Source organism: Pelophylax lessonae (genome assembly GCF_965119305.1).
Source record: "Pelophylax lessonae genome assembly, chromosome: 11".
Lineage (NCBI taxonomy): Eukaryota > Metazoa > Chordata > Amphibia > Anura > Ranidae > Pelophylax > Pelophylax lessonae.
The window spans coordinates 165,535,812-165,552,160 of record NC_138778.1 but is presented as its reverse complement, the minus strand read 5'-3'; the positions used below and the strand labels follow the sequence as shown (position 1 = coordinate 165,552,160).

At 40.5% G+C, this 16,349-nt stretch overlaps 2 protein-coding genes across 2 annotated transcripts in view; both read left to right on the top strand.

The window, feature by feature from the left end:
• The window catches only part of LOC309567473 (keratin, type I cytoskeletal 14-like), a gene marked incomplete at its 3' end in the record, with an annotated part of 48,029 nt that overhangs the window by 21,641 nt on the left and 10,039 nt on the right, over positions 1 to 16,349 (top strand). The window contains exon 9 of the mRNA XM_082272862.1: positions 8,378 to 8,468. Within this exon, the coding sequence (XP_082128988.1) occupies positions 8,378 to 8,468 (91 nt within the window). The remainder of the gene's footprint in view (positions 1 to 8,377; positions 8,469 to 16,349) is intronic.
• LOC309566819 (keratin, type I cytoskeletal 19-like) lies at positions 1,775 to 8,769 on the top strand. Its single transcript, XM_082272135.1, has 7 exons — positions 1,775 to 2,374; positions 3,880 to 3,962; positions 4,102 to 4,258; positions 6,376 to 6,537; positions 7,215 to 7,340; positions 7,459 to 7,679; positions 7,890 to 8,769. The coding sequence occupies exons 1-7, from the start codon at positions 1,826 to 1,828 to the stop codon at positions 7,924 to 7,926; spliced, it is 1,335 nt and encodes a 444-aa protein (XP_082128261.1). The 5' UTR covers positions 1,775 to 1,825; the 3' UTR covers positions 7,927 to 8,769.

Sequence of the window (16,349 nt, the reverse complement as noted above, 5' to 3'; positions counted from 1 at the left end):
CGAATCTAAAGTCTGTGCTATGACTCAGAAAGATGGGCAAAACAAAACATGTCCATCAGCGTTGCTCTTAACATAAAATATGCCCATTAGAGTGCCCCCTAACATAAAATATGCCCATCAGAGTGCCCCCTAACATAAAATATGCCCATTAGAGTGCCCCTTAACATGAAATGTGCCCATCAGCATGACCCTTAGCATAAAATTTGCCCATCAGCGTGACCCTTAACATAAAATAAGGGGCACGCTGATGGGCACATTTTATGTTAGGGGGCACTCTGATGGGCATATTTTATGTTAGGGGGCACTCTGATGGGCACATTTTATGTAAGGGGCACTCTGATGGGCACATTTTATGTTAGGGGGCACTCTGATGGGCACATTTTATGTTAAGGGGCAGGCTGCTGATGGGCAAAACAAAACGTGTCCATCAGCGTTGCTCTTAACATAAAATATGCCCATTAGAGTGCCCCTTAACATAAAATGTGCCCATCAGCGTGACCCTTAACATAAAATATGCCCATTAGAGTGCCCCTTAACATAAAATATGCCCATCAGCGTGACCCTTAACATAAAATAAGGGGTAAGCTGATGGGCACATTTTATGTTAGGGGCACTCTGATGGGCAGAACAAAATGTGTCCACCAGCGTGACCCTTAACATAAAATATGCCCATCAACGTGACCCTTAGCATCAAATTTGCCCATCAGTGTGACCCTTAACATAAAATAAGGGGCACGCTGATGGGCACATTTTATGTTAGGGGGCACTCTGATGGGCACCTTTTTTTTATGGGCACTCTAAAGAGCACAACAAAATATGCCCATCAGTCTGCACTTTTATAAACCTTTCTCACAAGCTTTAACAAGTGCAGCTATTAAATTGGGGACCACATTGCTTTCTCCCCTTAAAATGTGCTCCACATACCTGGAGCCAGGAGCTGAGCAGGAGCCGCGAGAAGCAGGGGGGCGGGGTGCGCACAGAGTGTCACACCTGGCTGAGAGGGAGCTGCAGTCAGGAGCAGGGGGGCGGGGCACGCGTAACGTCACGCCCCTACTCGCGGCCCAAAAGGACAGCGGCTGGGAGTGAGTCGGGAGGCGAATAAGGTGAAGTAAGGCGGGGTTGTGGCGCACACACACCACGTCACTGGTACTTAGCCACACCCCAGGGGGCAGGGCTACAAAAAAAAGTATTTATTTGTGATATGCAGTGTTTACATTTAAAAAAATCTAAAATTAGGTTAGGGTTATTCTGTAATTCTTGATATCTGATACTCTCCTTGTCATGGCTGATACTCTTCCTGTCATGTTGGCCTTGATGGTTAACAGAACTAAAGATGGAGAAGTGAATCGTCTTGTAGAACAAAATCTCTAATTTCAGCTACATTCCCATCTTTTCTGAGTAGGGAGGGGTGACCATACAGTTTTACCTGGTTAAGTGTACAGGAATGTCAAATGCATAGCCTGAAGCCAGGAGCCTCCCTGACTCAGTGAATCAGACCTTTTGTTTTAGAAGCTAGCAAAGCACACACAGACAATGCCTCCTCTCGTATATGTAAAAGTAAGAAGAGATAGGGAAAAGGGGGGGGGGGGTGTATGAGACACTTCTGGGTTATTTTCTCAGACCAGTGATGTAATTATGAATCCCGCTTCTCTTTATGAAGTTGGCACGCAAATTGAAGCTGATGACTCTTACGAGGAACCCATCCTTCAGAGGAAATCACGCCCACGTCTCTTGGTATAAAGTCAAGGATAGAAAGTCGGGGTTTCTTACACTCAACCATAACATCAATTAGCACATAGAAAAAGACAGACATTAGAAGTTCATCATGAGCTCATACAACGTGAAGCAAACCTATTCATCATCAGGATCCTCAAGTGGCTTGGGATTAGGTGGTGGTTCAAGCAGAGTGTCCATGGGTAACTACAGGGCACCTAGCATCCACGGAGGTAGCGGTGGTAGAAACGTCTCCATCTCAAGGGTGGTGTCTTCTGGGGTTAGTGGTCTTGGTAGCTGCTATGGTGGTGGACAAGGTGGTGGACAAGGTGGTGGACTAGGTGGTGGACTAGGTGGTGGTTTCGGTGGTGGTTTCGGTGGTGGTTACGGTGGCGGTTACGGTGGCAGCTACTCATCTAACTTCGGTTATGGCTATGGAGGTGGATTTGGAGGTGGGGATAGTCTCCTGGCTGGAGGAGAAAAGGAAACCATGCAGAACCTGAATGACCGTCTGGCCTCCTACCTGGACAAGGTGCGCTCTCTGGAAGAGGCTAATTCTGAGCTGGAGATCAAAATCAGGCAGTGGTATGAGAAGCAAGTCCCCAGCCAATCTCATGACTACAGCCAATACTACAAAATTATTGAGGATCTTCGTAACAAGGTAAGAGCAGGTTCACTACATTACTATTTACATCTACCGTTCAGATTTGAACTGTTATTTGGCATTCCTTTGCAAGACTTTATCATATTTAAAACATCCAACCCAAAGCAACCAATTAATTCTCTGTTAACGTAGAGACACCAATTGAGATTTTTTTTTTGATTGGCTGTTGCTATGATTTTTTTTGTACTTTTAACACCATTATCTCTCTTTGAAAAGCTTAGGGTGTCATTTTCACTATAATTGCTAGTGGCATAATTAATGGCAGGTACTTTATTATTTTACATTGTTTGGAGGATTATTGTGTTAACCTTTTCTTATTTAGCTTCAAAAGCAAATGGCTATTACAGTCATACAAAAGACGGAAAACTTAAAATAAGATAATACATTAATCTAGCACAAGAAAATAATCTCAAACATCATTGTAACACATATTGTATATGCCAATACAATAAAACAATCTACATAGTTTAGAAGTTACAGTGCTCAACTATTTGGCATTATATATCTCATTTGCAAAAGTGAAATCTTTGTGATTCTACAACTTTTCACCATGTATACGCTCAAAACGATGACATCATTCCACTAGTGACTCACAATGATGACGCAATCAATGTGAGACATGCAAGCTGGATTGCACCGCACTTTGTACAGGGCCTATAATAAATTATAATTGCATTAAAGTTCTGATACATTATTTATTTAAGCTGTATTCAAGTGCAAATATCTATTTCTCGAAACATTCTTTAAACCCTAAGAAAAGAAACAGTCTCAATAGCAGATAGTCTTATGAATTAAACTGTCTTAGGGATAAGCAGTTCTTGTTTCTGGTTGCTGTGGGTCACACAGTTACTTTTTATCATGAGATTCAACCCCTTACACCTCGTTCAGATGTGCATCAGCCCTTGACACCCCTCTGAAAAGTGATTCAAAGTGGATCATCTTTCAGATGGTGGTTGACAGGCGACTCAAAGGTTTTCTCATCACCTGTTTTAACCCTGAAAAGGTCGAACCACCACACCGCTACCGCTTAATTGGTTCATGTTTGGTGGCGGTACTTCCTGCTGAACATGACAGGGAGTTTAAATTTTACTGCCATATGTGTATAACCCAGAGCTGCATGTCTTTCTTTAGGCAGGTGCTTGTGAAGATGGTAAAACTGGCAGCCTGGGTGAACGAGCCCTTACCTCTACTTTTATAGACTATTAGTCTGATTTCTAAATAAATTATGTGATACGATTACAAAGAAAATGTTTTCTACCATAATACATAAATGGATGCTTTTTTTAAGAAAAAAAAAAAAAAAGCAGTGATGTGCAATAGTAAACAATCGGAAATTAGCTTTCACTAGTCTGAATGTGTAGAATTCCTGAATTCTGAAACTGAAACCTGATTTGATGCTTTTTACAACATTATTTTTTTTCCACCATGTCATTGTTAAAAAAGCTGATTTTAGTCATATGAGATAGAAATAACCCAATTTTTATGTATTTTACTCTTCTTAGATCCAGAATGTTACTGTGGATAATGCCAGCGTGGTCCTGCAGATTGACAATGCCAAACTGGCCGCTGATGACTTCAGAACCAAGTAAGAATGTGGGCCTAGTTTCGATGCACAAAAGACAATACATTGAGCACTTACAAGACACACCATGATAAAATTTACACCAGTATCACAACATTAGGTCAACTTTTAATCTCATTGTCTTTTGTCTCATTTTATTTAGGTATGAAAATGAACATACCCTGAGACTGAATGTTGAGGCCGATATCAACGGCCTTCGCAAAGTTCTGGATGAACTGACTCTAACCAGGTCTGATCTGGAGCTCCAGATTGAAAGCTTAAAGGAAGAGTTGGCCTACTTGAAGAAGAACCATGAAGAGGTATGTTTCATAAAAGTTCTGTATCCAGGTATCCTTGAGAAGAACAAGTCTTTGTAGCAAGGGTACCTTACTTGCTATTTGCCTGGTTTTGGGGGAAATATCCTTTCAATGCACTCTTGTCTGCCTCATGGCCTCCCAAGGATAAACATGTTTTCAACAACTTTTATGGGAACCATAAAATGTGTTGAGTTATAATACCGATTTTGCTATAATGTCTACCTTACAGTCATCTTTTAATTGAATTTCACATTTTACTTGCGTGTTCTTTCATGCTGTTATTGTAATAATTGTGCAGATTTGAAAAGTAGTTGCAAGACAATACAAAATGCGGAACTTGAAATCACACATCCTCTCTTAAGAATTGCTGAGACAAGTCAGCCGACTTTTTGATTGAGAAAAGGAGCAGTAAAGCATAAACATTGTATAATGCTTCAAAGCAGGAAGCAGAGCCTACATTTATAATGAGCAAATTTGGCTGCCCCTATGTTCAAGGTTAATTATGAATTATACAGACAAGTGATTGAAATAATTAACACATTGGGATAACAAATCCCTTTTACATGTGTGCCTAAGGCTGGCCATACCTGGATAACTTTTTGATCAGCCAGTGGGTCAACAAGGCGGCTCAATAGAAGTCAATCATTAGCTCGATTTCTCTGGAACGGGAACTGCCATATATTGATCAACATTCAGCCAGTCTCTGATGAACTGGCCAAACTTTGATCCCCTGTTGAACCAATCCAATTTTGATTCATCTATGGCCAGCTTCTCTGCCTTTTGGCTAAGATCAAGTGTAGTATCTGTTCTTATCAGTTGGTATGAACCTTGATGGTTAGTAGATGCAGGGGCCGAAATGAACCAGGGCACCCAGGAGAATCTGGGGGACTGGGATGTAAGCACTGCCAAAGAAAGCCAGATGGGTGCATTGCCTTCTGATTTGAATGGGATCTGCCCCTATCAGTTTGAAGGGAGCGAGAAAGTCAGAAATCCTAAGCCGGTTAGTACTGCTCCTTTATGGAATTGGGATGGCGGTGGGAGGGCCTTTTCCTCCTGGGTTGAACTGGGCCTTAGATAAGGGGCTTTTTTCCCCAGTTGAAGGCAGGCTCTCCCTAAGCTGTTCACATTCCAAGCCACTTGGTAGGTCTGGCCGGAGGTCGAGACCGAAAAAAGCCCGTGGTGTACGTGCCCCTGGGGTGGCAGCCCAGGGGTGCCTTAATTCTCACTGGTGAGGGGTAGCTCGCTTTGAGTTTTTCGGCACCTTGGTCACTGCACCACACACACTTTTTTCACACCTGCCTCTTGGGACAGGCCTTTTGGCTTGGACCAGAGGAAGTTTTTTATTCCGGCCGGAAGGCCTGCCATTGTACTTCACATTGGCACCTATGCACTTCCCCACTTCCCTTTCCCCACCTTTTTGTTTGTGTGTGTTTTCTTTGTTGTTGTGTCACTTCACTATCACCTTTTTCTTCCATGCACGGCGAGTAGGGTGTGGTCCTCGGGCCTGCCTTGAAAGTCTTGGTAGGGGGTGGATATGGCCTTCTGGCTTAGTTTGCCCTCTCTCATGGGGTCTCCCTTCGGGGGAGCCCCACCAAGTACTTGGGGTGGGCTGTTTCGGCAGTCCCCCTGGAGAACGGGGTTTGCCTGGTTTCGGCCAGGCAGACCATTGGAAGTACCTCAGTCCCTGTCGGGAGTCTTGCGCCCCGGGGGATTAAGGTTAGGATCCAACCTCTTCGGAGGTAGGACCATTTCGCACACCCTGTGCATTTTTTGTGTTTCCCACGTTTGCATGTGTGCACTTTTTTATGCACCTGGTGTTAGTCTTTGAGTGTGTTCACACACCACGGGCTTTAAAGAAAAAAAATAATTTTGTTCTATGGCCAGCTTTAGGAATCATTGTAAATAATATACTTTCAGTTTTGTAAGTCCCAACTGCACCAACCCAAATCCTTATCTCAAAAATGGCAGCAATTAAATAAATGAACACTGCATTAGAATTATGCCAGCCATCCTATATGTAAAGAAAACAACATATGATGTGTAAAATTAGATACAATTACAGAACTTCACATTATCACCTTCTAATAGTCACTTTCTGAAATAAAAATGTTTGTGTACAGGAGATGAATGCCCTTCGTGGACAAGTTCGTGGCACTGTCAATGTGGAAATGGATGCTGCCCCAGCTAATGACCTGAGCAAGATCTTGGCTGAAATGAGACACCAATATGAAGGTCTGGCTGAAAAGAACCGAAAGGAAGTTGAAGAATGGTACTTCAAGAGGGTAAGGCTGCAGTGCAATATGGGTAACTTTGTAGCAATAATACTAAAACTAGCCTTTCCTGAACTAATTATCCTGGAAGAACCCTTAAAGAATTGTTCATATTTTCAAATTTTGATATAATAATAAAACATAAAAAAGGAATCAATAATATCTGTTTTTAATGTAGAACCCTTGCTTGTTTCTGCACAAATGAAACAAATAATGGCTCAAAAAAAAAAAAAAAAAAAAAAAGAACTCAGACAGTGAAAATTGTAGTGTTCTCCTGCATTAGTGTTCAGTGTGAGAATTGCATTCTTATATTAGTGGCCAGTGGAGAAAATGTCCTCTTATATTACACGCCAGTGAGAAAAGGGTCCTTTCACTTAGGTGGTCAGTGGGAAGAATAATATCCAGTTGCAGTGGTAGTCTGAAGAATGTTCCTCTCAGAGACAGCTGAAAAAAAAGATAATTAAAGTCAGGGTTTACTTACTAAAGCATCAGAGGAAAAGCTCCTCAGGTCCCCAAGTCAAGAGTTTGGCCATGGACATCATCACTGGAATTATGCAGGCACCATTGGGCAGGAACTCTTAGTGACCTTGGGACGAACCCTAGGTTTAAAAGGAACCCAGTTTAGGAAAGGTTGTTTCAGACTGAGGACAAAGCCAGTAACCTATTCAATGTTTATTTTAACCTGACAGACAGAAGAACTGAGCAAAGAAGTTGCAAGCCACGGTGAACAGATCCACTCCAGCAAAACAGAAATCACCGACCTCAAACGTACACTTCAAAGCTTAGAGATCGAACTGCAGACCCAGCTAAGTATGGTAAGACCTTTGTTCAAATGTTTCTCATACCTATTCACTCAAGTAATTCTATCATCGTTGTTTCAGACACAAAATGAAAACAGTATATATCTCAAATATATTTGTTTCCCTATTATAGAAAGCAGCATTGGAAGGTTCCTTGGCAGACACAGAAGGCCGATACTGCTCACAGCTCGCCCAGATACAGGATCTTATCGGCAGTGTAGAAGCTCAGCTTGGGGAGCTGCGGTCAGATATGGAAAGACAGAGCTATGAATACAAAATCCTCATGGACGTCAAGACCCGTCTTGAACAGGAAATTGCCACCTACAGACGCCTCCTGGAGGGAGAAGATGTCAAGTAAGTAGAAATTTACAGATAACGGGGAGCAAAAATACCTAAAGACAGCAGTAGCTATTAAAGAATTTATCCTCATCATTGCCTTCCCAAATATAAGCATTTTACGTTAAAATTGCCCTAATCTATCTGACATTGTAAAATTTCATTGTTCTCAAAACTGTCCTGGCTTGTTAGGTTCTTATTTTTTTTTTTCTCTTTTCCTCCTAACAGAATTCCCTACAAAGAAAGTAAGTACAATTCCAGATAACTTCTAATTAACAGATTCTTTTGTGATTGTAAACAGGGACAAAATCGGATACACAGCATGATTTTACAGTTAACAAATATTATTTACTTATACTAGATTTGGTCGTATAGGTATTGGGATCCTTTCCCACTTTTTTTTGCAGACCTGGACACAGCAAAACTCCACGTAGTTGTCAATAAGTGTCAGAGAATGTGTTTTTACTTAGCATACCAAAATCAAATGTTAAAAGCAAAAGTAAACTTTGAAGTACTTTGGAACAACATTTGTTAAGCTGTCGAACGTACTACGAATTGTCCTATAAACATTTGTTCAAATTTCTACTAGTGTACGGCTAGCTTAAGAGTTCTTTTAGTTTTATTTTGGATCACCCATCCTTTTTATATAATAGCTACAGTAAAATTATTTTTCCCATCAAAGCTAGCCAGTGCTTGATAGTATTTTTTAATTTCAGGCCCTCAAACCGTACGCCAAATCCGCACCATCGTTGAGGACACCATAGATGGAAAAGTTGTTTCTTCAAGTGAAAAAGTCCAGCATGCAAAGTACTAATAGAATACAGGGTTTCCCATCTAGCACTGATGTCTGATTGAAAGGAAGATGCATATATTGTAACATGTTCTACAGTTACTGATCCATCTGTAACACTGCAGAACCACTAAAATACTGTAAAGACTATATCTGATCTGCAAGACATCGATCATTGGATAAATGAAAGCCATCAATCACCGATACATTGTGCTGGATCATTTACTCTTGTAATGTCTGCACTGTAATTCTCATGCTACTTCTTGAGGCCTCTTTTTTTATCTCTTTTAACTAATAAAGTTTCAGCTTTTTCATGCACTTTTGTTTTGCCTGTTTGTTTTATTTGTTAATAGTAATGAAGGATTGTATGGTACTATGAAGTGGTTATTGAGAAAATCTTTTCTAATAATTTATTATTTTATTTTTCACTCAGTTCGTTTTTCCTGGGCCATACAGCAGCTTCAGCTGAAATATTGGGAAACCTTTTTCAATAACTGTATCTCATTTTCTTTAGAATCTGAACTGTGCCCAAAACTCTGATCCCTGTAAGCCACCTACATATGACTTCCAGTGATCAGTGGCTGATTGGCTGCAGAAGCTGACCGATGGAAATTTTTCCAACATGTCCTCTTCTGTCGAGCCTAGAAGCTGATCAAAATTCAGCCCCTGTTGGACTGGCTGATTTTCGATTAGATGGTGGCCAGTCTTAGTTTACAAAACTGCAGAAGTCAAGACGAGGAACTGTGTTACTGTGTGCAGCTGCTTTCTCTGAGAGAGGAATCTAGAGGTAGCTGGTGTTCTCCAGAGACCCTCCTTCCATGGTAGCTTGTGCTTAGTTACTGGCTACTCTCAGATCACATAGCAGATACTTACAGACAAGGAGGATGGTAGGTTCCAGATACAAGGAGTCCCAGAGTTACAAAAATCTGACTTACATATGATTCCTACTTACAAACAGAGGGAGACAACAGGAAGTAAGAGGAAATCTACCCCTAGGAAGAGAAATTCACTCCTGTAAGAGTTATCATGGGGAAAAAGGTGTTTCCACTGAAGCTTTTTCTCCAATCCTTGTTTCCACAACAACCCAACATTTTCAAAATCCAATTGTCACAGGGAAAGAAATCGAGGTAAAATCCTCTGAACAGGGGCACAGACAGCAAAGCAAACATTACAGAGGTGTTAAAAAAAGACTAAGGACTAGAGATGTCCTACCACATAGTGAACAAATTGAGGGCTTACATAGGGGGACTTTAGTGGTACTTAATAATCAGTTAGACCAACGGTTATATAAAAATAATTACAAACTTTATTTCAATTTTTTCATTATACAAACAAAAGAAAAAGAAAAAGGACAAATATACACAGACATTACAGATATTACACTGTTCTTTTAAAATCAGTTTGCTCATTCACTGGTAAACCTCAATTGACCTGCCGTATTGGCTAGATCCATCAACAAAAGCCCAACATGTTTAGCTGTCGGTTGTTCAGGGGCATGTAAAGATAATGAGGTAATGATTAAAGCTCTACATGGGAAGACAATACATACAATTACTTATACATACATAACAAAAGGATGTCTACATATACAGTATATCTCACATTATTTCTGCTGAGCGAATGACCACCACCATTGCGCATCAATGTATCCTAACATACCCCACCACCACCATAGACCAGATGGGGGAAAGTCTAGAAATGGTGCCCACACCCCAGACATCTCCCGGGGGGACAAGTGTGGGAGCCGATAGAGAAATAAGAGAGATAGATGCAAAATATGTATATATAGAGTAGCGTACACTATTCTACAAGGAATATCAGAGTTGTGTTTCAATACATGCAATGATAAAACTAGAATCCCCACACATGTGTATTAGTTTGGCATAGAGACGGTTTCTCATATGCCAAGAACTAGATAATTGATCTCGTACCGAAAAGCTTTAAAACTCTGAGCATTGGACGATAATAGGCCATAGGGAAAAACGCATACTGCGTGCATGCATAGATGTTGTAGCTGCTTCACAAAAGGGGGGGGGGGAGGGTTTTTCTTTAGAGATGGTATAAGATATTTTATATATATAGATGACTGGAAAGAGAAAGAAAAAATTAATGTATTGGTTGAATTGGCATAAAATATATACATATGTGCAGGACTTGTCACAAAAATAAAGTTAGATCTGTGAAACCAACCCAGTGTCTCTGGACATCTTCACGCCATGGGAATGGTGTTCATTCCACCTCAATTATGGTGTAGCTAGGGACAAAAGATGGACGCCGCACCTTCAAGTTACCCTGGTAAAGAGGGAAATCCCAAACAGTAGGCAGGAGGACCAAATCGCCTAGGATGAAACAGTTGAGCTATATAAAAAAACAGTATTTACACCAAGGTGATTGCCTCTATCACAGGTGTCAATGAGAGCAGAACCAATACCACATACCTCCAGTACAAGCACATGGAATGGGCCCTCTAATAGTTAGGAGTAATAGACACTGCCTATGTCCTGGCGTACGTTTCAGGAAGTGACGTTCAGGAGCATCAGCTTGACGCGTTTGATCATCAAACTGTGACGTTATCAAAAGCAGGAAGCTTCCTTACATGTCGGTTACTTATGGGAACTTCTCCCCTTCCAATCACTCACTTCGTTTTAGAAGAGACAATCAGGAAGCGTTGTCCCAATGAGTTATCTCAAAAGATAATTAACCCCTCCACTATTCAGAGATCAATAGATTCTTGCCTTAAATGGGGACATCTTGTGGATTTAGTGCTAACTGCTACCCCAATTATGTGTATAAAGAAGGTTAGCTAATATGAACTGTGATTAACTATGTACACTGCTCAAAAAATTAAAGGAACATTTTTTAATCAGAGTATAGCATCAGGTCAATTCAACTCCTGGGATGTGAATCTGATCAGTTAAGTGGCAGAGGGGGTTGTTAATCAGTTTTAGCTGTTTTGGTGTTAATGAAATTAACAACAGATGCACTAGATGGGTAACAATGGGACAACCTCCAAAAAAAGAATGGTTTTACAGGTGGAGGCTACTGACATTTTTTTCCCTACTCTTCATTTCTGACTGTTTTTTTTACCAATTTTTACATTTGGCTAGGCTCAGTGTCACTACTGGTAGCATGAGGCGATACCTGGACCCTATAGAGGTTGCACAGGCAGTCAAGCTCCTCCAGGATGCCGGACTGTTCATTGTCTCAGATCTCACACTTGGGCAACAAGCTTAAATGCGCTGTTGGTGTTAACGGTAACCATGGCAGACCCACATCAGTCCCAATGCCTGGAAATCCTGCTACAGATATACTTGCCAAATTCACCCGGTGGAGGCCTCTTTTAAGGCATTACATTTAACCCTCATGAGACCAAAACACACAATATGAAGATAAATAAAAATGCAAATGTTTAAAAGTTTGAAAGTGGAAAGCAATAAAAAGAGATACAGAAGATTGCAAAGATAGTGCCATAACAAGTCGTTGTTTTTGTCTACGTGTTTCGCAGGGACCACTTCCTTTAGAACATAGGCTCCAATCAATACACTATACTTAGCTGTATATGTTGTTAGTGTGAATAGAACTGGAAAGAGTCTGCCATAGAGGAAGATCTTCACCTGTAGCATGTGACTCTGTGATGACAGTCATAGATCCTGAGGTGAAGTAGACAGTAGCAACACATTAAAAATAAAGCAACTAATAAATACAGTGGTCTTCCTGTAAAAGACTCAATGTTATATATTCATATTTTTTGAGCTGCGAAAAGTCCAGCTGAAATGTTTTCTACAATAGTCCAATTACAGTATCTATAGCATTCATAAACTTACAGTTTATACTGTAACCATCGCAAACACTATAAAAAAAATACAGAATTTGGGAAATGGATAGCCTCTTGTTGATGACCTAAAATGCATGGGATCTGATTACACGGAAGGAGATACTAACCTTCAATGTAGCAGGTAGTGCCACGCCATTACATACGTAGTGTCAACTGATTACATAATGATTTAGCAGGTTGGATAAGTTAATCACACAAGGATTATTATACTTGTATGACTTTTAATTAAACTATTTCTCATTAAGCAAATGTTGTTATAGGCTTCCAACCATGACAATTTTCTAACCACATATTTTTATTAGAGACCAAGCAAATGCTGAAATACGAATTATTACTGGCAGTATCCTTGTAACAGAACTCCACATGAAAGTTCTAAATTGAAAAAAAGTCAATATGAATGGATGAAGGATGGGTGGATGAATTTCCTGCATTCATAGAGCACTTTTTATTGCTGGAAATTATAATACAGCCTCTATGAATGGAGGAGGGGGCAGAAAGGGCCGGCATATTCGGCACTCTTGACAAGTGCCTATGACAGGTCCCACAGCTGGTTATAACTCCTTCAATACTGGAAGAATACTGCTGCAGGTGTGTGTGTGTGTGTGTGTGTGTAGGGGTGCTCAGTAAGTAGAGTTGGGCGAGCAATTTGGGCCCAACAAAATTTGTTCTTAACATCGCCTGTTCGCCTTTTCGGCGAACACCCAACTTTTTGGGGCGCTCGGCAGGATGTTCGCTCATGCGGCCGTGGCATCTTTAACAATGAATGAATCATCAGCTGTCAACGGACTTCCCCGCTGACAGCTGAATGAAAAAAAAAAACATTGCTGGCAATAGAATAATGTTAAAAAATGGCGCCCCCCCCTCCCAATCCATACCAGGCTCTTTGGGTCTGGTATGGAGTTTAAGGGAAACCCCATGCCAAAATTAAAAAAAAAAAAGCCTGGGGACCCCCCAAAATCCATGCTAGACCCCCATCCAAGCATGCAGCCTGGTAGACCAGGAAAGGAACAAGCGCCCGCCCCCCCCCCCCCTCCTGAATCATACCAGGCTACATGCCTTCAACATGGTGGGGTGCTCCGAAAAAAGCACTCACTGGGCCTTCCATTCCTGGTCTGCCTGCTGTATGCTTGGATCAAGGGTCTTGTATGAATTTTGAAGGAGACCCCAATTAATTTTTCTTTAAATTTTTGCGTAGGGTTCCCCTTAAAATTTTTTGCACACCTAAGGATCTGGTAGGGATTTTAGGGAGACCTCAAGCTATTTTTTTAAAAAAAGTTTGGCCTATTGTTCCTCTCAAAATCTATACTAGACCCATAGGGCCCCCCTTACTGTTTTAAAAAAAAAAATGTAATGCCGGCATTTTGTTTACATTGTGCTGTCAGCGGGGTATCCCACTTACAGCAGATGAGTATTGCTTGTTAAGGACGTGGCGACTGCTTGCTTCTTACCAACCAGCTATTCACAATAAATCCAAATAACATGAAAGCATTCATTAATTTTATTTACTGGTAATTTTTTTACGGATTCGTTGACATTCTTTACTATTAAACTACTATTGAATCAAAGTTTTATCTGAAATGAACCTGAACAAAACAAAATGCTCATGTCTACTGCAGACAGGCACAGTGCTAGATCAAGATCAGGATCAGGTAGGTATGCAGAGGCGTAATACAAGTAATGGGACATTATTAAACCTTAAAGTAGAACTATAGGAAACATTTTATTTTTCAGCTTGGATAGAGTAAAAGAGGGTTATAACCCCTGTCATGTGTTTTCTTCGCCATGTGTGTCTAATTGCGGAGATTTCCCTTCACTTGCTGTCCCATAGCCAAACAGGAAGTGAGAGGAAATCCCAGCAAATGAGGGGAATTCCTTGGGGACCCCCCGGGTCACCACAAGTAGTGTCCCCATTGGAAGTTTTCCATTATTTTTTTTACCTTCAATGATAATGTTAAACAGGAAAAATAGAGAGGGTGGATCTCATTAATGTGGGTACAGACAGCAATACAAACTGACAAGTGTTCTAATCCATCTAAATTCTGTCCAAAACTGAAAAAAAGTTTTGCCCTTAGTTATACTTTAATGCAGATAGTGCATTAAGGTAAAACATGTCCAGCCTTTAGAACCAATTTAATCTTCTGTCCTAGAGACAACAGAAAATGAGAGGAAATCTCTCCAAACTGAAAATAAATTACCCACCTAGAAAGCTTTCACTGAAAATAAATTACCCACCTAGAAAGCTTTCACTGAAACAGGTGACCCTATGTGACAACTGTAAAATATAGGATTTCCAATCACTTTCTATTTTGCTGAGAATGGACACCTATACAAATACTGAGGGTGTATCCCATCCCAACTGAAACCATACCATCCCAACTGGAACACACTTTATCCACTTTATCCTAAATTTATAAAAAGGTATTGGATTTAGATAAAGAAAAAAGGAACGGCTGCACTCCAGATGAGGTCAAAATCCAGATTTATTGACTGGACATCCAAGTGTGGCAAATAGTGGCAAGGTAGATGCGTCCCCCTGAGGAAGACACGAGGTCCCTGTGTCGTCACGTGTAGGGGAGGGGCTAGGACGGATGGAGCGATTCGCTGTTTGTGAGACTGCCTGGCTGCATCGGCAGAGGAGAGAATATACAGCCACGGAGTCTCCTGCTTTCCCATTGCGGCTTGGATGTTGGATTGTGAACAGCGTGTCAAAGGTGCATGTTTGTACCGAATATTGTGAGTTTAAACCTTTTTTTTTTTTGCTCTTTGATTTAAATAAATGCTTTGAAGGTATAAGCACTATTGGAGATTTTTCTTTTACATACTAAACGGTGGCACTGATTGCTGGAGAGTGGATGGATTGATTTCACCTGATTTCCGGCATAAGGGCACGCTTAGTGAGCCACGGACCATTGAATCACTGAAACTAGGAAGGGTTATCCCTGTCAAGGAGCCCCGGTTGATGAGTCTATAATAATCCTCCCTAAGGTGAGCGCCCACTCACTAGGGGGTGCACAGTGATAGTAGGATCTGTCACACGAATTTGGGGAGCACCTGCCACCCATAGGTGGTTATGAGCACAGCAAGATTGTATCATTTGCACTGAGTCACATATGGACTTGATTATCTATCTTCAATTTAAAGGACACTTTATAATATATTTAAATTTTTGCATTCCAGTTTTTGGGACATTTTATTAACACTTGTTTTATTTATATATTTTGCACGTTTTTATAGGATCTATTTATGAGGTTTTTTTTTTAGGTTGTTGATCACGGTGGATTGCATATTAAGGCATTTTGCACATGATTTGCACTTTGCACTTCATATCTCAAAAACTTTTTAAAAGGATAGGCTGAGATCATATTTTATTTATTTATATCAGTGATAACACTTATTTATTCACTAATTATTGTGTACAGTTCACATTTATTATTATTTATACACTAAACCATTTATTAGGAGGATCGGAGGTATATTATCCTATTGCACCCATACAAGCATTAGCATTTTTTGAGGAGAATTTAAACAGTAGACTGCATTTGTACTAATATTTTTTCTAATATTAGATTTTTATTCTGCGCAACACGGTTAAATACATATTTAATGTAGATGCGTTTCACACACTACAATGTGTGCTTAATCATGGATTTAGATATACTTAAATGATGAATACCCTCATCGGTCTGTTTGCCTAAAGAATTAACACAAAGATGGAGGAGTATATTGTTCTCTAAAACAACACAACAACTCATTTTAGCTGGATTTGTAAACTTTCAAGAGTAGGGAGGGGTGACAATACTGTTTTTCCTAGTTAAGAATACAAGAATATCAAATGCATAGCCTGAAGACAGGAGCCTCCTTAACTCAAACTGAATCGCATCTTTTGTTTTAGGAACCAGCAGAGTGCACACACAGACAATGCCTCCTCTGGTATCTGGGAAAGCATTTTGGTAAGAAAGGTTGTTCTTCCAGATCAATGAGGTAATCATAAATACCACTTCTCTAACAAATGTTGGCACACAAGAACCAATCCTTTGGAAGAAATGACGCCCACATCTCTGAT